At 52.0% G+C, this 22,719-nt stretch overlaps 1 protein-coding gene across 3 annotated transcripts in view; it reads left to right on the top strand.

Annotated features, from left to right (window-relative positions):
* The window catches only part of MROH7 (maestro heat like repeat family member 7), an 89,525-nt gene that overhangs the window by 45,905 nt on the left and 20,901 nt on the right, over nucleotides 1–22,719 (top strand). Inside the window, exons 3-14 of one of the 3 annotated variants that reach the window (XM_032296881.1) lie at nucleotides 2,115–2,179; nucleotides 4,356–4,457; nucleotides 6,024–6,103; nucleotides 6,287–6,416; nucleotides 8,202–8,297; nucleotides 9,126–9,230; nucleotides 9,441–9,576; nucleotides 14,127–14,239; nucleotides 14,609–14,785; nucleotides 15,243–15,397; nucleotides 17,932–18,070; nucleotides 21,781–21,971. In XM_032296881.1, the coding sequence (XP_032152772.1) occupies nucleotides 2,115–2,179; nucleotides 4,356–4,457; nucleotides 6,024–6,103; nucleotides 6,287–6,416; nucleotides 8,202–8,297; nucleotides 9,126–9,230; nucleotides 9,441–9,576; nucleotides 14,127–14,239; nucleotides 14,609–14,785; nucleotides 15,243–15,397; nucleotides 17,932–18,070; nucleotides 21,781–21,971 (1,489 nt within the window). The remainder of the gene's footprint in view (nucleotides 1–2,114; nucleotides 2,180–4,355; nucleotides 4,458–6,023; nucleotides 6,104–6,286; nucleotides 6,417–8,201; nucleotides 8,298–9,125; nucleotides 9,231–9,440; nucleotides 9,577–14,126; nucleotides 14,240–14,608; nucleotides 14,786–15,242; nucleotides 15,398–17,931; nucleotides 18,071–21,780; nucleotides 21,972–22,719) is intronic. The other 2 variants (XM_032296882.1, XM_032296883.1) reach the window with 2 other exon arrangements.

Genomic DNA, 22,719 nt, shown 5'->3' with positions numbered 1-22,719 from the left:
CATGGCAAGACCCCCAAGCTCTTTTTTTTTTTTTTTGAGGCAGAGTATTGCTCTGTTGCCCAGGTTGGAGTACAGTGGTGCAATCTTGGCTCACTGAAACCTCCACCCCTGGGTTCAAGCAATTCTCCTGCCTCAGCCTCCCTAGTACCTGCAATTACAGGTTTGTGCCACCATGCCCAGCTAATGTTTGTATTTTTGGTAGAGATGGGGTTTTATCACATTGGTCAGGCTGGTCTCAAACTCCTGACCTCAGATGATCCACCTGCCTCAGCCCCGCAAAGTGCTAGGATTGCAGGTGTGAGCTACCATGCCAGCCCCCCCGAAGCTCTTAAAAAAAAAAAGCACACTTTTTTGTCCCTTTGACATTTGACATGTCAAATGTCATCATTCAAATGTCTCAGGTTCATCCTGGACTTTCCCTGCTCAAGTCCTGGAATCCCCATTTCTCCAAGGAGTCTTGTTCCTTTTAGCGGAAAATGGTATTCAGAAGCTAAGATCTTGGTGTCAGCTGTGTTCACTACAATTGGCGTATCTCTGCTTCTCCAACCTCCAGTCTCCTCTGGTGGTTGAGAATCTCAAGTTCTAGGTTCTCATAGGCCCCAGTGACCTTGACCTTAGAAGGAGAAATATCCTCTCTCCTTCGGTGTTCCCTCAACCCCCTTAAATAAAGGACTCTGGCCAGGCACGGTGGCTCACGCCTGTAATCCCAGCACTTTGGGAGGTTGAGGAGGGTGGATCATGAAGTCAGAAGTTTGAGACCAGCCTGGCCAATATGGTGAAACCCTGTCTCTACTAAAAATATAAAAAATTAGCCAGTCTGGTGTGGTGGCTCACGCCTGTAATCCCAGCACTTTGGGAGGCCGAGGCGGGCAGATCACGAGGTCAAGAGATCAAGACCATCATCCTGGCCAACCCAGTGAAACCCCGTCTCTACTAAAAATACAAAAAAATTAGCTGGGCGTGGTGGCTCACACCTGTGGTCCCAGCTACTGGGGCGGCTGAGGCAGGAGAATTGCTTGAACCTGGGAGGCGGAGGTTGCAGTGAGCCGAGGTCGTGCCACTGCACTCCAGCCTGGCGCCTGGTGACGGAGTGAGACTGTCTCAAAAAAAAAAAAAAAAAAAAAAAAAAAATTAGCCAGGTGCAGTGGCATGTGTCTGCTCTCCCAGTTATTCAGGAGGCTGAGGCAGGACAATCGCTTGTACCCAGGAGGTGGAGGTTGCAGTGAGCCGAGATTGTGCCACTGCACTCCCGCCCAGGCACCAAGAATAAAACCCCATCTCACAAAAAATAAAAAAGGACCCTATTGGCCTTGCTCAGTCAAGCTGTCATCCTGGACCAATGGCTGTGGCTGGGGGCAAGGAACACTCTTAGGAGCGGAGCTTGGGTCCCAGGCCTGCCCCCATCTGAAGAGGGGGTGCTGGATGTGTCTTGAGGAATCCAGCTTCACCTAGCCACATGGAATTAGGTGCACACAGAAAAGATGAGGCTCTTTTGCCAAAAGAAAGTGAAGAGGCGAGGGACCGACAGAACAGCAGATACCTCTCATAACGAGTAGGTGTGTAGCTAGGCATTATGATAACTGCTGGAAGAAGAGACTCGGACAATGCAAGACAAGACCACAGTGGCCCTTGCTGAGCCCCAGGGTGGGGGTGGCCCTTCTTAGGACTGGCAGGCAAGCCGAGGCCTGAAGGAGAGCCTTAGCGGGGCAAGGAGGTACGGTGGGCAGTGGCTGGGGTACCCGGCTAGAGGAAACCACCGTGCAAAGGCCCTGAGGGGAAATGTGCCCAGTTCTGGAAGGAGGCTGGTGTGGCCAGGGTAGCCAGAGCATAGTGAGGTGGGCCAGCGGTGGGAGATGAGGCTGCGGAGGAGGGCACGGCACAGCTGACCAGGCGGGGCATGAAGGCCTCGGCAAGGATGCTGGCTTTGTGCTCAGTGAAATGCGGTGTCATGAAGGGTTTCAGGGAGGGTGTGACATGAGCTAACGTATACCTAAAAGCTCAGTGTGGCTGCTGGGGTGGGGTAAGGATTAGAGGGGCCTAGAGGGGGAGGAGAGATGGCATGATGGCATCCTAGGTACATCACAGCTTTGTCTTGTTGAAACTGTGCCCTGTAGGAGAAGCGAACTCGTGCCTGGTGAAGGTGCCAGAGAAGAGAGAGGATGGCCACAACATGGCTCTGGTATGCCTCCTGCCCAACCCCCAGCTGACTGTCCTGGGATACCCCTGTCCTGCCTACCCCGACCCCCAGCCCTGCAGCCTCAGCATTCCCCAGCCCTGCAGCCTCAGCATTCCCCATGCTTCAGCCTGGCTCTCCTTTTCTCCATAACGTTCATTGCCATTGATGTGCCATATGCTTTGTTTATTCATTTTATTTCTTGTCTGTCTGCCGAAAAAGGACGTATCTTCCATTACTTGGGCATTTTTGTCTGTTATTCACAGCTGTAACTTCAGTGTCTAGAGCAGTGCCTGGCACATAATAGATGCTCAATAAAAGATTTTTAAATGAACGAATAGTGGGAGGGGCTCTGAAAGGGGCAGAAAGTCTAGAAGTGGCCTTTTATTCAGGACAGTCAGGCCCAACCCAGGTCTGGGCCATGAGGCAGGCTCAGGAGGCGTGAGAAGGCCAGGTCAGCAGGGGAGGCACACTTGCATCTGCAGGACTTGGCGAGGGCCAGTGGGGAAGACTGGAGGAGCCAGTGGACGTGAGTGAGACTCAGGGAGTGTGGACCAGGCTGATGGGTGGACAGAATGTGGAGGAGGTGGAGGATCCATTCAGGCCTAGACATGCAGGAGTCAGGCCCTGACTCCAGGCTGCTTCAGGGCCAAGCTTCAGTCCCCGGGGCAGTACTGGGCGGGGATGGGGAGAGGAGGCCGGACTAAGGAGGCCTTGCATTCAGGGAGCGTTTATCCTCATCCCATTGCATCCTTCTAATTGTCCACGGTGTTCCTGCCACGATGGCCTTCTTCTGTTCCTCATACACACCATACTCATTCCTGCCCCGGGGCTTTTACATATGTTTCCTCTGCCAGGAAAGTTCTATAAAATGGGCACAACAAAGCTGAAGTGAGGTCCATACCAGGAGATATGCACAGCCTTCTGAGTAGCTGGGACTACAGGTGCGTGCCATCATGCCTGGCTAATTTTTGTATTTTTCATAGATACAGGGTTTCATCATGTTGGTCAGGCTGGTCTCAAACTCCTGACCTCAGGTGATCTGCCCTCCTCGGCCTCCCAAAGTGCTGGGATTACAGGCGTGAGCCACCACGCCTAGCTATAAAAATTTTTAAAGTAAAAAAAAGTAGATGGGCATGGTAGCATGCACCTGTATTCCTAGCTACTCAGAAGGCTGAGACAGAAGGATTGCTTGAATCCAGGAATTTGAGATTGCAGTGAGCTGTGATTGCATCACTGTATTCCAGCCTGAGTGCCAGGGGCATTAGGATCAGAGAGGCCTGATTTCTCATGATTCTGAAGTTGACTGGGCTTAGCTGGGTGGTTCTTCTGCTCCACACAGTGTAGACTGAGATCACTCAGTGGGACTGGAGCATTTGAGATGACCCCCTCATCTTCCAGGGCCTCTCTCCACATTGTCTGTCATCATTGGGTGGTCTAGCCTGGGCTTCCTTGAAGAACACTGTCTGGGTTTCAGAGGGAAGAAGTGGAAGCTTCCAGTTTTCTTAAGTGCTAATCCAGAAACTGACCCAGTATCATGTCCACATTATTCTACTGGTCAAAGCAAGTTGTAAAATGAACGAAGATTCAAGAGGAATCTGTCCTTTGGATAGGAGGAGCGGAAAATAACTTGCAGCCATTTTCAATGTGCCACCCTCCCTGCCAGATTCACTCATCTTTTCCCCTTTACTAGATGAAGTTAGTTTTCTTAGGTCATGGTCAGTGTTTCTTTTCCTTCTCCCTTAAGATGATGAGAAAGGAGAGATTCGTTGGATATTGGTTAATGTATTCTCTCTCTCAGGTAGCAGATTGCCTCAATTTGACTTGTATGTACTGGGAGGCCCTTACGAAGTGTTACTAATGGTGCAATTTCAGGTTGAAGGGTTGGGGCCCTTTCTGTCCTCTCCTTAGTTGATCGGAGAAGGGGGAGTATGTTGCAGTCCCTCCTATCTGGTTCTCTTCCAAATGCCAGCATTCAGGATTAACTCCTCCAGCCCCTCTAAGTTCTCCAATCTTGACCCCACCCCAAGTTCCCCTTGTGGGAACCTGTCATTTCTCTTGTGCCAATGCTGGCTTGCCTGTGGGTGTCGGGTGGTTACTAGCGCTGTATGGACAGCCTGAGGACCGGGCTCAGCGGGAATCTCACTGTCACTCTGAGGTTTTGCGCTCTGCCATCCCCTAGGTTGAGAATGTCAGCAACCTTCAGAGGAGCCAGGATCTGCTGGAGGCAGAAGGAGGCAAGAAGACCATGATGAAGAAGATGATGGTGGGGAGCCACAGGCGGGTCTGTGGATTGGGGTGGGGGGGGCAGGATTCCTGCGTCCACCTACTGATGAGACTGCAGGGGTGGGAGGTTGAGGTGGGAGGAGGGGATGAGGAGGCGGGACCCCGGGAATTGAGTCTCAGCTCCACCTCGAACTGCCCTCCACCTACAGGGAGGGAGCTCGGGCAAGCTCCGAGCCTTACTCTTCTCATCTCACAGATGGGTGTGATAATACCTGTGTCATTGGCTTGTTGGGAGGACACAACCTCATGCTTTAGTCTACAGTAAAGCCTTGCACACCCTGAAGCAGTTCTCATGACTTAATACTTTCTTTCCCCAGAAATTCCTTCTGGTGGGCAACTTTAGACAGTTCCTTTATCATGTTGCTAAATACAGTCACTTCTCAGTTATCCACCAGAATAGACTGGGCAGGAATAACCACTGAGCCTTCCAAATTACATCTGTGTTTGTGTACCTTACACAGCCAACCAAAAACGTCCTTGCTCTCCATACCTTCATTTAACTAACATTAATCGAGCATCTGCTGTGTGTAGGTGCTAGATCGAAAGTGAGAAGCAATTAGAAGGACATATTTTATTTTGAGACAGGGTCATGCTCTGTCGCCCAGGCTGGAGTGCTGTGGTGCCATCATGGCTCACTGTGGCATCAACCTCACGAGATTCTCCCCCCTCAGCCCCTCGAGAGCTGGGACCACAGGTGTGCGCCACCACACCCAATTAATTTTTTTATCTTAAAGAAATGGATATTTGGCCAGGTGTGGTGGTTCATGCCTGTAATCTTAGCACTTTGGGAGGCCAAGAGTTCAACATGCATGGTGGCTCATGTCTGTGATCTCAGCGCTCTGGGAGGCCGAGGTGGGCAGATCATTTGAGGTCAGGAGTTTGAGACCAGCCTGACCAAAATGGTGAAAGCCCGTCTCTGTGCTAGAATTGTAGGTGTGCGTATCACCTGGCATGGGCTTCCCTTCTGAGTGTGCTAGCTACTCAGGAGGCTGAGGCAGGAGAATCGCTTGAGCAGGGAGGCAGAGGTTGCGGTGAGCCGAGATCGTGCCACTGCGCTCCAACCTGGGCGACAGAGCAAGACTTCATCTCAAAACAAACAAACAAACAAAAAAACAAGTTCAAGACAAACCTGGCCAATGTAACAAGGCCCCATCTCTAAAAAGAAAAAAAAAAAATTTAAAGGAGTTCAGCTGGGCAGTTTTCAAAGGCCACGTGTGGTGGGTTTTGCTTTGGGCCAGTTCCATGGTTTGAATGTGCTTCCTAGAGGCCGGGCGTGGTGGCTCATGTCTTTAATTCCAGCATTTTGGGAGGCCAAGGCAGGAGGTTGGTTTGAACTCAGGAGTTTGAGACCAGCCTGGGCAACACAGCAAAACTCTGTCTCTACAAAAAATAGAAACACTTAGCCAAGTGTGGCGGCACGAGCCTGTAGACCTAGTTACTTGGGAAGCTGAGGCGGGAGGAGCTGAGGGGCTGCTGCGACCTGCTCCTTGTAAGGGGGCAGCGTTGGCCCTGGAGGCCTGCAGTAGCCCTGTCCTCATCGGCCCCTCTGTGGCCCCCTGTCCAGAGGCAGATCCAGGAGGAGCCACTGGATTCACTGTCAAGCTCCGTCCGCCGGCAGGCCATGGAGATCCTGACCCAGCTGAGGTGCCCACGGCCTTCTCCCTGTCCCCATAGCCCCTCTCCCCACTTCCTCCACTCTGCCTCCCTCATCTCTCCACTCTACCCTCCCCCAGCCCCTGTGCCTTTTCCATTCCCCTTGCCCAGCCCGGTCCTCAGCCACAGGGCCCCTCCCTCACTCCATGCCTTTGCTTTCTGCCTCTTCCCCAGCCGCACTCAGCCCACCCTGGGCGTGCGGGAGAGGTCGGAGCTGGTGAACACGTGTGTGCAGAGCGTGTTCTCCCTGCCCTCCGTGCAGGCCATGCAGGAGAAGGATGAGGCCAAGGCTGAGACCATCCAGGTGAGGCGGGGCCTTCCCAGTGGGGCCCCAGGGCCAGGTCACGTTCTGGGAGGAGATACGCAGCTGTGCCCTCCAGCTCATTGGTCTGTGGCCTTGGGCAATTCAACTCACTTCTGTTGGTCTGAGTACTTGATAAATGGTGGATGGATGAATCATTCAAATAAAGACACCCTATCCTGTCCAGTTCTGGGCCCTGCCCTCTGGGAGGGATGTGGGCAGATGTTGGCATGGCCAGGGGAAGTGGCCAGGCTTGGGAGGGGCAGGGCTGGGGCCTAGGCTATAATGGAGACAGGCTAGGGGACCGGGGGGTGAGACCTGGAGAAGCAGAACCTCACGGGGCTCATGTGAGCATCTTCAAACCTCTCCAGGCATTCCTGGGAGGATGGGTGGAGGTGACCCTCAGGGTAGGATGAGGGGGAGCGAGGGTCAGTGGGGAAGGTGAAGGCAAAGGGGTTTCAGCCCAGGGTGCAGCACATTTGTTCATCACTTCATTTACAAATGTTAACTCAGTCCCTACTCCATGCTGAACTCAGCACAGGAGCCTTACAGCCGAGGTGAGTGTTGGGGAGATGAATGGTATCAAATAAGTAAATACGAAGAAATGCAAAATGACACCAATGGTAAATGGTGCAAGCCAGAAGTATTCGGTGTTATAAAGAGCCTGCAATGCTGGTGGTGTGGGGGGATGGCCTAGATGGGGGTCAGGGGTTGTGATTGTGAAGCTGAGAAGCGTGACAGAAGGAAGAGCATTCCCGGATGCAGAAGGATGACAAACTGGCAGTGTGGCTGGAGCTTAGAGGGTGAGGCAAGAGTTCTGGAAAGTGAGGCTGGAGAGCCAGGGTCCCCGAGGTGGTGCCCTTGGAGAAGACGGAGGAGCTGGTGGATGAAAAGAGCAAGCAGCCTTCTTGCAGTACCAGGCTTTGCCAGCAGAGGTCAGTGCTGCACAGTAATTCGCAGAGATGGGCAGGAAGGAGGAGGTAGGTGGTGAGCCAGGCTTTCTTGGTGGTTGTGGTATAACCCTAAGGACCACTGGCTTCAGGGTGTGTGCAGACTCAGGAAGTCTGGACAATAACAACGTAGGAAGCACACTTGACCTGGCAGGAGGCGGGGAGGCAAAAAAGGATCTTCTGAGTAACTGAAAACCACTGCCCAGCCTTGTGCAGGTGTAATGCCCATACCCATAAGACAATTCCAGGACAGTGGTGTGGCTAAGGGATGAGAAATGGGAATGGGAGTGATGGCTCCCTTAAGGGGCAACTTGGAAAACTGACTTGGGTCTAGGAGAAGCAATTCAAATACAAATCAGAGCACTTTCCCAGGGATGACGAGAGTAGGATCGGCCCTTTCATTCTTCCATCTCTTGCAGTTCTACAGCGTTTGCCCATCCATCCTCTCATTTGCTCCTCATGACTTGAAACTTCTAAGTGTCCCTGTCCCTTCATTTGTAAAATGAATTTGTGGACAAGGTGATATGGTTGTGCAAATCAGCATGTAGCCACCTGGTCCATGGTAGATCCTCAGTAGATGCTGGATCTCTGCTTCTTCCCTATTTAAGGTAGAAAGTGCAGAGACAACAATTAGCAATTTGTTGATAAGGAAGCTATAACCCATGAGGGGAAGTGATCTGCCCAATATTACACATCAAGTTAGTCTCAGAGGTGGAACCAGAACTCAGCTTTCATGGGTCCAAACTCCCCTACCTCCCTGGACCCACACCAGGTGCTGCCGGGGCCTGGCATCTACTTCAGAGGTGCCCTAGTGGCTTGATGCTCCTCTTGTCCACAGACTCTTTACCATCAGACCCTGGAGGCCCTGCAGATGCTGCTCAAAGCCCTCTTTGTTGAGGACCCCACTCCTGCTGGACTGAAGAGCATCTTGGAGGTGTGGAGATGGGAGGGGGAAGGAAGGGAGGGGAGAAAGGGTGGAGGGAAGAGAGACACTGGCTGGGAGCAGTGGAGGTCAGACCCAGGAGTGATTTGGCTTCAGGATGTTATCTTATGGGAGTGTTCTGCCCCGCCTCTGTCTCACAGGCCCTGTCCCAGACTCCTGCCTCTCCACTCTCTCCCTATCCCCCCACTCTCTAAATGGCTGCCGCATGGTTATAGCTGCCCCCATATCTGTGCTCTCCTCATTCTTGTCCCTGCATCTTTCTTCTGTCTTCATGACTCTTCAACTTTCTTTCTTTCTTTTTTTTTTTGACATGGAGTTTTGCTCTTGTTACCCAGGCTGGAGTGCAATGGCGCGATCTCGGCTCACTGCAACCTCCGCCTCCTGGGTTCAGGCAATTCTCCTGCCTCAGCCTCCTGAGTAGCTGGGATTACAGGCACGCGCCACCATGCCCAGCTAATTTTTTGTAGTTTTAGTAGAGACGGGGTTTCACCGTGTTGACCAGGATGGTCTCGATCTCTTGACCTCGTGATCCACCCGCCTCGGCCTCCCAAAGTGCTGGGATTACAGGCGTGAGCCACCGCGCCCGGCCTGACTCTTCAACTTTCATCTCTCTCCTCATTGACTTCCTTCCTCCCTATAGTCTGTCAGTCCCATTCTGAACTCCATCTCTCCCTAAACCCCAAGAAGAGGAGGAAGGCTGTGGTGACCTTCATGCCCCCTCTAGAAGCTTCCTGCTGATGGGTGAAGGCTGACCTGTCCACCCAGCAGCAGGGGCTGGCATCTACCCGGTAGTTCTGAATCTTGCTTTTGACCCCACAGCCGCTGGGGCCCTGGATGAACTCCGGGAAGGCCCATGAGCGAGCACGGGCTGTGAACAGCAACGTCTCTGTGTTGAACCACATGCTTGTAACTCTGCCTTTCTTTGTGAGTGGCCCGTGGGAGGGGTGGACGCTCTCAGGGAAAATCTTCCCACTTCTGAAGGAACCTGTGCCTCTGTTCAGGGATTCCCAGGTGGCTCTTGCCGTCTCCAGAGGGCTCTGTAATCTGGGCCAGACTATCCACCTGTGTTCACCATTTAATGTACAGCGTTATTGAACCTACAACACTCAGTCCCTAAGACTGCAATAAAAACAGGTGCCCTTGGGGTTCCCGGCGCTGGGACTTCTGCTGGGGAGACTCATCCTTCGAGTCGGGGATCCTGATGAGGAGATCGGCCGGGAGGCTCTGGATGGCATCGTCACCCTCTACACCATCCTGGATCTCCAGAAACGTAAGCCCTATTGGAGTGCTGCTGAAGGGAGGCTTCTGAGCTGCTGCTCAGTCTGGATTCAACAAAGAATCAGACGGAGCCTTGACACTAAGGCACTGGTGGCAGATGGGGGAAACCTGCACAAGGTCAGGCGGGGACTGTGGAAACTGGTGTGCAGCCCAAGACCCCACAGAACCAGGGGACAAATGCTACAAACCAAACTATTTTGATTTAAGCAATCTTGCTTTTTCTTATCCTTCCAAGCTTGATTTGTGACTATCATTTTCATATTCCCTTAATACTATGCACACCTAGGGCTAATTGCCCTAACACCTTGTTTTCCTGTCTGTCTTCCCCGCTAGAGGGAAGGGCAGGGCTGCATCTAGGTCACCCCTGCATTCCCAAGAGCTATCGCTGGGCCTGGCACATGGTGGGTGCTCAGTGAATACCTACTGAATAAAGAACAGCTTCTATCTTTGAATCAGAGTAGCTTAAGCTTGTAGTTGGGAGAACTTTCCTCGATTCAGCTTCAGGGAGCCCTTAGTGATGTGGTATGGGCTGCACAGGTGTCCTGGAGGCACGTACCTAGAGGTGCAGTGTCAGCTGTCGCTTGTCTCCTTCCTTTCTCCATAGTCCCAGCTCTGCCCTAAACCAGGGGACCTTGGCATGTAGTTTAAACTCTCCTGGTTCTGGAGGTAGAGTGACCTGCACATAAGACCTGGTTCTATCCCTTGTTAGTGATGTGACCTCAGGCAAGCATTTTATGTAGGCCTAGATTTCCTCATCTGTAAAAAGGGTACACTCAGATATAATCCATGCTTTTTTTTTTTTTTTGACGGAGTCTGGCTCTGCCGCCCAGGCTGGAGTGCAGTGCACAATCTTGGCTCACTGCAATCTCCAACTCCTGGATTCAAGTGGTTCTCCTGCCTCAGCCTCCCAAATAGCTGGGATTACAGGCGCACGTCACCACAACTGGCTAATTTTTGTATTTTTAGTAGAGACAGGGTTTCACCATGTTGGCCAGGATGGACTCGAACTCCTGACCTCAAGTGACTCATCTGCCTCAGCCTCCCAAAGTACTAGGCTTACAGGAGTGAGCCACTGCGCCTAGCCTGAGTTCATGCTTTTTGAAAGATTAAGTAAGATCTTCTGTAGGAGCACATGTAAAGAGACTAGCTCAGCGCCTCACATTACAGGGACTTGCTGTACAGTTCTCCTTCTCCCATCCCTTCAGGCTTTTGGGATTTATCTGGTATCCTCACTCTTCTTGATCTCTAGCATTTGGGACAAAGATTTGGTCCCTGGGAGATTTACCCTGCTGGCCAGGAGCCACTCATGTCTCTGGAGTGACAGGTGAAGGTGGTGTAAGCCATGTTAATAACCAGCTTTCGGGGTAGGAATAGGAGTTTCTGTGAGCCTATTCTGGCTTGGGAGGCTGCTCTTTTTTTTTTTTTTTTTTTGAGACACAGTCTTGTTCTGTTGTCCAGGTTAGAGTTCAGTGGCATAATCTCGGCTCACTGCAGCCTCAGCCTCAATCTCTCAGGCTCAAGCAATCCTCCCACCTCAGCCTCCTGAGTAGCTGGGACTACAGGCACATGCTATCACGCCTGGCTAAATTTTTTTTTGTAGTTTTGGTAGAGGTGGGGTTTCGCCATATGGCCCAGGCTGGTCTTGAACTTCTGGTCTCGAGCGATCCGCCTGCCTCGACCTCCCAAAGCGCTGCGATTAGAGGCATACATCACTGCAGCCCGCCGAGGCTGCTCATTTAAAAAAGATAGAAAGAAAGAAAAATGAGTAGGACTAGTATAGACTCAATTAGAGTTGCCAGATTTAGCAAATAAAAAATACAGGATAACCAGTTAAATTTGAATTTCAGATAAACAATGGATAATTTTTAGTATATTTAAGACATACTTTCACAAAAAATGATCTGTTTATCTGGAATTCAAATTTAACTGGGTATACTGTATTTTATTCGGCAATCCTAGGTCAAACCTTTTAGATTTTGCTTTTTTTTTTTTTTGAGACGGAGTTTCGCTCTTGTTACCCAGGCTGGAGTGCAATGGCGCGATCTCGGCTCACCGCAACCTCCGCCTCCTGGGTTCAGGCAATTCTCCTGCCTCAGCCTCCTGAGTCGCTGGGATTACAGGCACGCGCCACCATGCCCAGATAATTTTTTGTATTTTTAGTAGAGACGGGGTTTCACCATGTTGACCAGGATGGTCTCGATCTCTCGACCTCGTGATCCACCCGCCTCGGCCTCCCACAGTGCTGGGATTACAGGCTTGAGCCACCGTGCCCGGCCAGATTTTGCATTTTTTAAATACAGACCCAGCAGGGAAGAACCATACTCTTAGATTTTATTTTATTTATTTATTTTTTGAGATAGGGTCTTGCCCTGTTATCCAGGCTGGAGTGCAGCAGCTCGGTCACGGCTCATTGCAGCCTCAACCTCCTGGGCTCAGGTGATCCTCCCGCCTCAGCGTCCAAAGTTGCTGGGACTGCAGGCATGCACCACCACGACAAGCTTATTTATTTATTTATTTATTTATTATTATTTTTTGAGATGGAGTCTTGCTTTGTTGCCCAGGCTGGAGTGCAGTGGAGCAATCTTGGCTCACTGCAGCCTCTGCCTCTCAGGTTAAAGCCATTCTCCTGCCTCAGCCTCCCAAGTAGCTGGGACTACAGCTGTCTGCCATCATGTGAGGCTAATTTTTGTGGTTTTTTTAGGAGAGTCAGGGGTTTCGACATTTTTGCCAGGCTGGTCTTGAACTCCTGATCTCAACTGATCTGCCTGCCTTGACCTCCCAAAGTGCTGGGATTACAGGTATGAGCTACTGCGCCCGGCCCAGCTAATTAATTTTTTGTAGAGACAGGGTTTTGCCATGTTGCCTGGGGTGGTCTTGAACTCCTGGGCACAAGTGAGCCACTTGCCTTAGCCTCCAAAGTGCTGGGATTACAGGCCGGGTGTGGTGGCTCATGCCTATAACTCCAGCACTTTGGGAGGTCAAGGTGGGAGGATCAGCTGAGGTCAGGAGTTCGAGACCAGCCTGGCCAACAAGGTGATACCCCGTCTTTACTAAAAATACAAAAATAAGCTAGGTGTAGTGGCATACACCTGTAGTCACCACTACTCTGGAGGCTAAGCCAGGAGGATCACTTGAACCCGGGAGGCGGAGGTTGCAGTGAGCTGAGATCACACCACTGCACTCCAGCCTGGGCGACAGAGCGAGGCTGCATCTCAAAACAAACAAACAAACAAAAACCAAACCCCCAAAAAAAAAAAAAAAGAGCAAAGTGCTGGGATTACAGGTGTGAGCCAGTGTACCCAGCCACTCGGAATTTAATCTCAGTGAATGAAGTGGTCTGCCCAGGCACCCTGACTGTAGGAAGCAGCCCAGCCAGGATTTGAACGGGGACTGCCTGACACCAGATCTCAAGCTCCTCTCCTTTACAAACAGCACACACACTTTGTCCACGTGATCACTCTGCCTCAGTGGCCCTTTCTTGTGCCTAAGTCCTGTATACCTTGAGGGGATCCAGGTAGGACCCAAGCTGGACTGCAGTAGAGCTCAGGAAGTGCACCTGAAATGTGCTTCCTTCAGCTGAAAACATGAAGCCACTATGTGCCAGGTGCTATTCTAGCATGTGGGACACAGCAGTGGGAAAAAGAGAGTAAATGATCCTCCTTTGGTGAGAGCACCTTCTTCTTGTTGACAGACAGTGAACAAAATAAAGAAGTAACACATATAGCAAGTCAGATGATGATAAAAACTGAAGAAAAGTAGATAAGGATTGGTACTACCAGGGGTAGGGGGATTGCAATTTAAAAGAGGTATTGCCACACATCCACCAGGATGGCATAAATGAAACACAGACAGTGCCGTGCGCTGGGAAGATGTGGAGCAATGGGAACTCTCGTGTGCTGCAGGTGGGGGTGCCATTGATTTCCCATGATAGAAAACTGTTTGGCAGTAACTCCTGTAGCTGAACCTATGCTTAGACTATGACCCAGCAATCCACTCCTACGTATACATCCAACAATTGTATAGATATACTCACCAAGAGATACCCTAGAATGTTCTTAGCAGCACGATGCTTAGTAACTGGCAATAACCCAAATGTCCATCAAAAGTAGAACAGATAACTAATCATATCCTTCATAGTATGGGAATTATGCAGCATTGAGAATGAATGAAAGAACGAATGCTGGTGCGACTGAGTGGATGAAACTCATCCATATCATGTTGAGTGAAAGGAGACACATGCCAAGGATAACATGTGATGTGTCCATTTATATAAACTTCAGAAGCAAATTTCTCTAGGGGTTGAGAAATTAGAATCGTGTTTAGCCAGGGTCAGAGAGAGGGCTAGTGATTGAAAGGGGTGCACAAGAGGGGCTTCTGGGGTGCCAATCAAGTTCTGCATCTTGATCTGGGGGCCGGCTACAGTGGTGTGTTCACTCTGTGAAAATGTATCAAGCTGGTTCCTTATGATGCAGGGACTTCCTACGTGTATGTTTAACAAAAATAGGAAGATCTGGCCTCACTTGGAAGGTTCTCTTTTTGCAGGAGCCAAAGATAAGGAAGAGACCAACAAGAAGGAGCTATATGAGAGCAACAAGCGTTTCCTGGGTCCCTACAACTCAGTGAGCCCGTGCCAGAACATCCTGCGGGTGATCGCGGTAACCGCCTAGTGCCCACCCAGGAGCGGAGGGTGGGGGTGAGGAGGGGCAGCGCCACCTTCCCAGCTTTCCAGGCTTTGTGGGACGCCTCCCCACCACCTGCACCTGTCCTGGGTACCCTACCCCTCTCCTTTGTGCCACAGTGCGTGGACTCCCTTCTCCCTTGCGCATGTCACCCTGTGCTGTGTGCAGGGACAGGCCACTCCTGCTTTTGTAGCTCCTCCCTAAAGGTTCAGCACTTACCTGTTAACTGAACATTCCCCACCCTCCCTGTTGACCTCTGCATGTGGGTGTCAGGCCATGTCTGTGCCTCTGTGCACAAAGCTCAGGCTGCTCATCAGTGTCATGATCTTGGCACCTTTGTTTCAGGAATTTGGAGACTTCCTGGGGCCCCAGCAGGTAAAGGACCTGCTGCTGGCAGCCCTGGAAGGGCTGAAAGGCAGCTCAGAGGCTCCGGGGAAGGACTCCGGGGAGACAATGCAGCTGGCCTCGGAGGTCATGCTCAGCTGGGTGCTAGAGTGGTACCGCCACAGGGTGCTGGAGGTGGTAAGGCGTCCTGGGTGCAGGGACTGAGCTGTCACTGGGGCTTGGGAGCCCCCATGGCCTGCTCATTACTGGCCTGCCTGACAGTGGGCAGGGTAGGGGATACCTGAACCCCCTAACCTCTGGGGGAGGGAAGGGATGCTGGCGGCTGAGTTCTAGGTGCTCCCACCTTGAAGGTTTTCTCTTACCACCCCTGAAGGAACTCAGCTGACTTGGTGGCGGGTGGAGGTGGATTTGGGGGTAGAAGGGTGTGTAGGGAAGGGTAGTAAAGGGAAACTGGCTGGCTCCCGGGGGGCGCAGGTGCTCTGCTTGCCTCTTCGTCTCTCTCGTTTGGGCCTTCTCCCCTGCTCTCTAGGCTGTCGCCCGCTTCCCTCCCCCCACCTTCCTGCTGCCTCCATGCCTCCCTTGGCTTCTCCACTGGGCTGTCCACCTGCTCATGACTGCCCCTGCTGTGCCCCAGATCCCAGAAATCATGCAGGGCATCTACCTGCAGCTGAGCCACATCCAGGAGCCTCGGGCCCGTGAGGTGGCCCTGCTGCCCGTCTCCCTCCTGGCCAGCTCCTTCATGACCGAGGTCGTGGTGGCCCTGCTCATGTGCCCCCTCCCACTGGACAGGTACCAAGTGAACGGGTTCCCAGCCACTGCATCTTACAGGGTTCAAGCAGCACTCCCAAGTTGGGGACCCCCTTCTGCCCAGATGGCCCCTTGCCCTCCCAGATGCCCCCTCTTCTGTGACCTGTGGTGCTTATGATGACCATGAAGTGCTTCCTGAGCACTGCTGCTGTCAGCACCAAGTATTCCCACAGTCTCTCATTCTCACAACATTCCCACTGTGCAGATGAGGAAACTGAGGCTTAGGGAAGTTTCTTGCCCCAGGTACTCATTGAGCAAGCACCAGGATAGAAGACCTAAACTCAGGTCTAACTACCAGCCCAGAGCTCTTTAACAGTGCCATTGAGAGGAGGGTCTGAGTGTCGGTCTGAGCGTCCATCCTGACTCTGCCTCCAGCTACTGTGTGGGTCTTGGGTAGCCCGTTTGCTCTCTCCTTCCCCTATAGGCAAAAGAAGGAAAGCATCCCTGCAATCCCACCCCAGGTGGGTGGTCATGACAGAGTCAGGCAGCCAGTGGTGCCGAGTGCCTGCTCGGGCCTGGGCCGTGCGGAAGGTGCTCCATGCTCACTGTCTTCAGGGAGTTAATGACCTGATGGGCAGAGGGGACTGTGGTCAGATAGTGAGCTCGTGGCCAAGGGAGGCCAGTCTGGCTGGCTTCAGCCTTCCAGCCCGGGAAATGCTCCCATGCCTTCTTTGAATGAGTAAAATAAGGCAGTGAGCGATCCACACCTTCGGGTGGTTGTCTGAGAGCCAAAGAACTGTGCAAATGGGGTGTGCTCCAGTAAGGACAGTTGATGTCATTCATAGAAACCAAGATCAGTCGGGACGGCGAGGGCACAGCTGGCACATCCCAGCCTCTCGCTTGGAAGAATTAAACCCTTTCTGGCTGCACTGCCCACAAGGGTTGTTGTTTTTCTTTCCCCCCTTGGGTCCACTAAGCAGTCAGACCCACAAGACTTCTGGGGCCCCACCTGGAATCTGTCACTCAGGATATGGGACAGGGCAGTGTCAGGAGCTCCTCTTTGTGGGGGTCCTTTCAGCAGCCCCCACAGCAGGCCAGACGGAGGCACCCAGGGCACAACATTTAAGGAGATAGTCTCGGCGCCAAGTCTGCACATGTGTGAGCCTGAGCATGAGGCCTTCCTTAGAGCTGGTACCCTGGGTTCTCACTTTCCTCACCCTAGTCTTTGCCCTGAGTCTAGGAGCTGGTCTCCAGGGCCTCCCGGGTGAAAGCTCAGGTGTGACGGAAGGAGGCCCATAGGGTGGGAATAGGAGCTGCTCTGGCTTAAAGGGCACAGGCCTCACAGGGACTAGCATCTTTTACAACATCTTGGCTTTGCTTCCAGGGCCCCCAAAGGGACAAACCCAGTTACAAGGGTCACTGCATCCCGGGAAGCTCAATGCTAGTGCCCCATCAGTTCTTGTAGTTAATTTATAGTTCCTCCTAGTCCAGATGTAATTTACCAGTGGAGTCATTATTACCATAAGTAATGTTGCCTAGCAACATAGTTGCCATACTGTATCAGGTTTCCAGGGGACCGGAGCTGGAAAGGGAATGGAGGGTAGAAACGCTCCTGTAGAAGGGGAAAGGTGATCGGAGTGCCTGCAGGCTGGCGTTTGGTGGGGTGCAGATGCTTTTCCTTGCCTGTTGTACTGCCTTCTAAGGGACGGGAGCAGGGGCTCCCTGATATTATGTGACAAGTGCGGGATCCTAGCCCCAGGCCGCTCAACCACACTGATTCTTGCTCCTTGGTTAGAGGAACGAGCAAAGGCTTTGGAGACATCAGACCTGGCCACATCTTGGCTCTGCAGCTCATTAGCTGTGTAATCTTGGACTGGTAATTTCATCTCTCTGAGTCTCAATTCCTCATCGGTAAAATGGGAAAAACAACACTCACCTGAGGGCTATTGTGAGAATTCAGTGATCTTGAGTATCTGGAATTCTTTTTCATATCGGTATTCTCCAAGATTTGCCTAGGGCCTGGTGTACAGTAGATGCTCAGCTAATCTCTGCCAAAGTAATACATTGCATGTAAAGCACTTGGCAGGATACCTGGGAAATAGGTTTTTATGGAGTGTCGCTCTTGTTGCCCAGGCTGAAGTGCACTGGCGCGATCTCGTTTCACTGCAACCTCCGCCTCCTGGGTTCAAGTGATTATCCTACCTCAGCCTCCCCAGTATCTGGGATTACAAGCATGTGCCACATGCCTAGCTAATTTTTTGTATTATTAGTAGAGACAGGGTTTCGCCATGTTGGCCAGGCTGGTCTTGAACTCCTGCCCTCAGGTGATCCACCCACCTCGGCCTCCCAAAGTGTTGGGATTACAGGCGGGAGCCACCGCGCCTGGCTGGGAAAGAGGGTTTCTCATCCTTCTAGCCCCTGCCTCTTCGGGAGTGTTTTCTGGACCATTCCTTGCAGGTGTGCCCATGGTTGTCATTTCATTGACATCTGAGCTTCCCCCTCCTGAAACCATTTGGAGGCTGGGTGAGCGCCACTGCCCTGGCCACCACTAATCGTCCCCATCTCTGACCTCTCAGCAATGGAGCAGATATGTGGAGGCAGCTGATACTGCGCAAGCCCAGCTGTGATGTCCGAGACCTCCTGGATCTGCTCCTGGGCAGCCTGAAGGAGAAGCCCGTCACCAAGAAGGGCCGGGCTTCCATCGTGCCCCTGGCGGTGAGCATCCAGTCGGCCAGCCCCTGTTGCTGCCTGTCCTGCCCTGCTCCTCTCCTTCCTTCCTGCTGAGCTCAGCACACCCGGCCTCCAGGACCACACTCTGCCGTAACTAGTTGTGTGGCCTTGGGCAGGTGTCTGGCTCTGACTCTTGTTTGTGGTTCACTGGACAATAATGGTGTTATCTATGGTGACAGCAGCAGCCTGGGAGAGTGGAAGCAGAGTGACTTGGAGTCACAGACAGTCTAAATCCTTGTTTTGGCTGGACATGCTGGCTCATGCCTGTAATTCCAACCCTTCGGGAGGCAGAGGCAGAGGGTCACTTGAGGCCAGGAGTTCGAGGCCAGCGTGGGGAATACAGCAGGACCCCTTCTCTCTTAAAAAAAAAAAAAAAATCCTGCATTACCATTTTGTGACCTAGGTAAGTCACTTCACCTCTACGAGGCTCAGTTTCTACCTATGTGAACAGAAATAGTATCTTTCTTATATGGCGACGACGAAGGTTATATGAGATAACGCATTCATTCATTTAGGTGACACAAAATGTTTAAGCACTTCTTGCTGTCACACTCCAGGCTTGACCCTGGGAACACAGAAGGAAAGGCAGCTCTGATTCAGGAAGCTGGCCGGGCCGAAGAGATAGATTTCAGTCTGCCTCTGTCGCCACCACGCCAGCTGGGAAATGCTCCTGCTTACCTTCCTGCTTCTACTCCTGCCCCTCCAATTTGTACTGCAGCCAAAAAGCATTTGACAAATGTATGTCTCCTCTTCTCAGCCCCTTTCGTGGCTTTTTTTTTTTTTTGAGACAGAATCTTGCTCTGTCCCCAGGCTGGAGTGTGATGGCTCAATCTCAGCTCACTGCAACCTCTGCCTCCCAGGTTCAAGCAATTCTCCTGCCTCAGCCTCCTGAGTAGCTGGGACTACAGGTGGGCACCACCACAACCAGCTAATTTTTGTATTTTTGGTAGAGATGGGGTTTCACCGTGTCGGCCAGGCTGGTCTTGAACTCCTGACCTCAGGTGATCCCCCTGCCTTGGCCTCCCCAATTGCTGGGATTACAGGTGTGAGCCACCGCACCTGGCCCCCTTAATGGCTTTTCATTGCCCCCGAGAGCGACAGTGCTCCTACCTGTCGTGAAGGCCCTGCATCCCTGGCTGGCCTCCCCACACTCCCTGGTTCTCTTGCTTGCTTTGCTCCAGCCTCATGGGCCTTTGTCAGAACTTCAGCCATGCTATCTTGTCACAGGGCCTTTGCACATGCTGTTTCCTCTACCTAGGATGCTCTCCACCAAGCTAACTTCTCATCCTTCGGCTCTCAACTCCAGCATCACTTCCTCAGGGAACCCCTCCTTGATCTCCCTGACCCTGGTCAAATCTGTCCATGGTATATTTTGCTTCACATATTTTGTATGAAGAGTTTACCCTAGTTGTGATTCGACAATCCCGTGGACCATCCTTTGGTTTATCTGTGAGATGCATGAAGACAATGCCGTCCTGCTGTGCTCACCGAGATATCCCCAGTATCTGGCATGCACCTGGCACATAGTAAGCACTCAAAAATGTTTCCGTTGGGCTGATTTATTTATTCATCAAATGTTTAGTGAGCACTTCCTATACTGTGTGCCAAGCAAACTTGTAGGTTCTGGGGATGCAGCAGCCAGGCATTCTGGTAGAGGGAAGCACATAAAGATACAGTAGATGAAGGAGAGGGTGGTATTATCCCATTGCAGAGGCGGATGCTCCTGCTCAGAGACATTCCATGTGCCCCGAGGTCACATAGCTAGCAGTGGTGGTGCTAGGACTCAAACCCAGCACATCTTCTACTTTCAAATCCTGTGTTTCACCTCCGCATCTCTCTGCCTTCATCCTCCAGCGCTGAATTCTGAGCGTAAGGCACCCGCACTCCTTCCCTTGTAATTTGGGCATTCATCTTCTTCTATAATCGGTGTATGTTAGTGTATTCTTCAGTCACTCATTTGTGCTTCTTGTTCAGCAAGCATAGTGTAAGCGTGGATAAATCCTGAACTCATTCTGATCTTGTGACTCTAATAAATCATTTGAGCAAGACAGAGCCAAGAGCAGAGCCGGGCGGCACATCACTAGAGACTTTTCCCTCACACCACGACTGTGTTCTTTGGAGGCAATCATTAGCTTTGGGCTGCGGAGAAAGTACAAGGGCTTTGAGCCCGAGAGACTTGCCTTAGCTCTGCCACTGCCTCACTATGACCGTGGTCAGTTACTTCCCCTCTCCAGTCTTCGTGTTTCTATCTGTAAGATGGGCTGTAATCACTCCTGCTTTGTCCATCTCACTGTTGAGAAAAGGGAGATAGTGTATGTGGAAGAACTTCTTAAGCTGTAAAGTACAAATTAACTGCCATTTATTGTTCTCATCCAGCCCATGTTAGGGCACTTTTCTCCAAGGAAATGTGCCCGGGATTCTTTCACTTTGCAGTTAAATGCTTTCCAGATATGAATGGAGTCTTTTTTTTTTTTTTTTTTTTTTTTAGACTGCGTTTTGCTCTATTGCCCAGGTTGTTGGAGTGCAGTGGCGCAATCTCAGCTCACCACAACCTCTGCCTCCTGGGTTCAAGTGATTCTCGTGCCTCAGCCTCCCGAGGAGCTGGGACTATAGGTGCTCGCCACTGCGCCTGGCTAAGTTTTGTATTTTTAGTAGAGAAGAGGTTTTGCCATGTTGGCCAGGCTGGTCTCAAACTCCTGACCTCAAGTGATCTGCCCACCTCGGCCTCCCAAAGTGCTGGGATTACAGGCTTGAGCCACTGCTCCTGGCCTGCGTGGAGTCTTAATGGCACAGCTGAAACCATTCATGTATAAAGCATGCCTACCTTCGCCCTGTCATTCAGGCTCTAACACTCCTGTGGGGCTGGCTGGATGATGACCAGTGACTCCACTTTTCACAGACCTGAGGCTCAGAGGCACCAGCGAGTGATAGAGCCAGAATGAGCCATGAGTCCTGTGACTCCGGCCCATCGTCCACCCCCCACCCCCTAGTATTGCCCTCTTGGCAGTTAGAGAGGACTTGGTGGGCCAAGTATGGGGGTGGGCCCAGGCCAGGTCCAGAGCTGGACTGGCAGGTGGAGAAGCTGCCCGTGGTTGACAGCCCTTGAGGGCAGAGCTGGCACTTGAGCCAGGCTCTCGCTCAAGGCTGGTGTTGTTTTTCTTGGGTGCTGGCCTCATGGGGTTGGGGGTGAGGACAGCATAGCTTAATGGCCCAGGGTGAAGAGGCCAGTCTGGTGCCCCTCACATTCTGTGTGCTTGTGAATGAAGAAGAGGCAGAGCATGCCATAGCTGGTATCTGAAAACCTGGATTCACATTCTAGCTCTGCCCCAAGGGGCTGGTGACCTTGACCTAGCAGCTTCACCCCTCTGAGTCTGTCTCCTAGCCCGCAAAATGAGAACAAGATTCTTTACCCCTCAGGTGGAAGGAATTCTTCCACCATGATTCTTCCCAGGTTGCATAAACATCAAAGCCCTGGACCAAAACTAAGTGTTGGACTGTTGTCCTTGCTGTGGGACAGGGCCTACCCAGAGAGCCAGGGGTCTGGAGCTGTGGGGTGGGGATCCCAGCTTCCCCAGGCTGGGCCAGACGACAGCAAAGACCCAGGTCCTACCTCCCAGAGAGGCAGTCCAGGCTCCAGCCAGGAGTGCTGGGAAGATGGGCCGGGTCGTCCCAGCAGCCTCCCCTCTACCCCTTAGGCAGCCAGTGGCCTGTGCGAGCTCCTGTCTGTCAACAGCTGCATGGGCCGCGTGCGGCGCATCTACCCCCAGCTGCTCCTGGCCCTGCTCATTCAGGTCCATTACCACATCGGCCTCAGCCTGCCTGGCTGCGTGGCTCCTCTCAAGGACGCCAAGAAGGACGCACAGCCCTCTGCCTTCGTACCTGTGCGGTATGCTCTGCCATCTCTCTTGACCCTGCTGTCCCTGGTGGTGGGAAGGGCCATCCAGCCGGAGCCTCCAAAAGTCTCCAGGGCAATCGATCAATAGAAATTAGCTTTGGGACTAGAAGAGAAAACAGAAGCACCTTTTTATTAGAGCCGATGATTCATTCAACAATTGTTTTTGAGCACCTGCTCTGTGCATCACACACTGTGCTTAGTCTGGATCACAGGGAAGAATCAGCCCTCTCCAAGGATCTCACTCTTTAATTTTTCTTCCTTTCTCCCTAGAGATGTTATTTGCATTATGTTTGTATCCAAGGCCCAAACACTTTGTTTTATTATTATTATTATTTTTTGAGATGGAGTCTTGTTCTGTCACCCAGGCTGGAGTGCAGTGGCATGATCTTGGCTCACTGCAACCTTCTGCTTCCTGGGTTCTAGCGATTCTCCTGTCTCAGCCTCCCGAGTAGCTGGGACTACAGGTGCGCACCACCACACCCAGCTAATTTTTGTATTTTTAGTAGAGATGGGGTTTCACCATGTTGATCAGGCTGGTCTCAAACTCCTGACCTTGTGATCCACCTGCCTAGGCCTCCCAAAGTTCTGGGATTACAGGCTTGAGCCACCATGCCCAGCCATTTTTTTTCTTCTTTTTCTTGAGAAAAGTTCTCACTCTGTTTCCCAGGATGGAGTGCAGTGGTGCAAACATGGCTCACTGCAGCCTTGACCTCCCAGGCTCAAGCAGTCCTCCCGCCTC

Source organism: Sapajus apella, unplaced genomic scaffold, assembly GCF_009761245.1.
Source record: "Sapajus apella isolate SASKATOON/1434 unplaced genomic scaffold, GSC_monkey_1.0 scaffold36, whole genome shotgun sequence".
NCBI classification, from domain to species: Eukaryota; Metazoa; Chordata; class Mammalia; order Primates; family Cebidae; genus Sapajus; species Sapajus apella.
The sequence above is the reverse complement of the archived record's forward strand: the minus strand, read 5'-3'. Positions and strand labels throughout refer to the sequence as shown.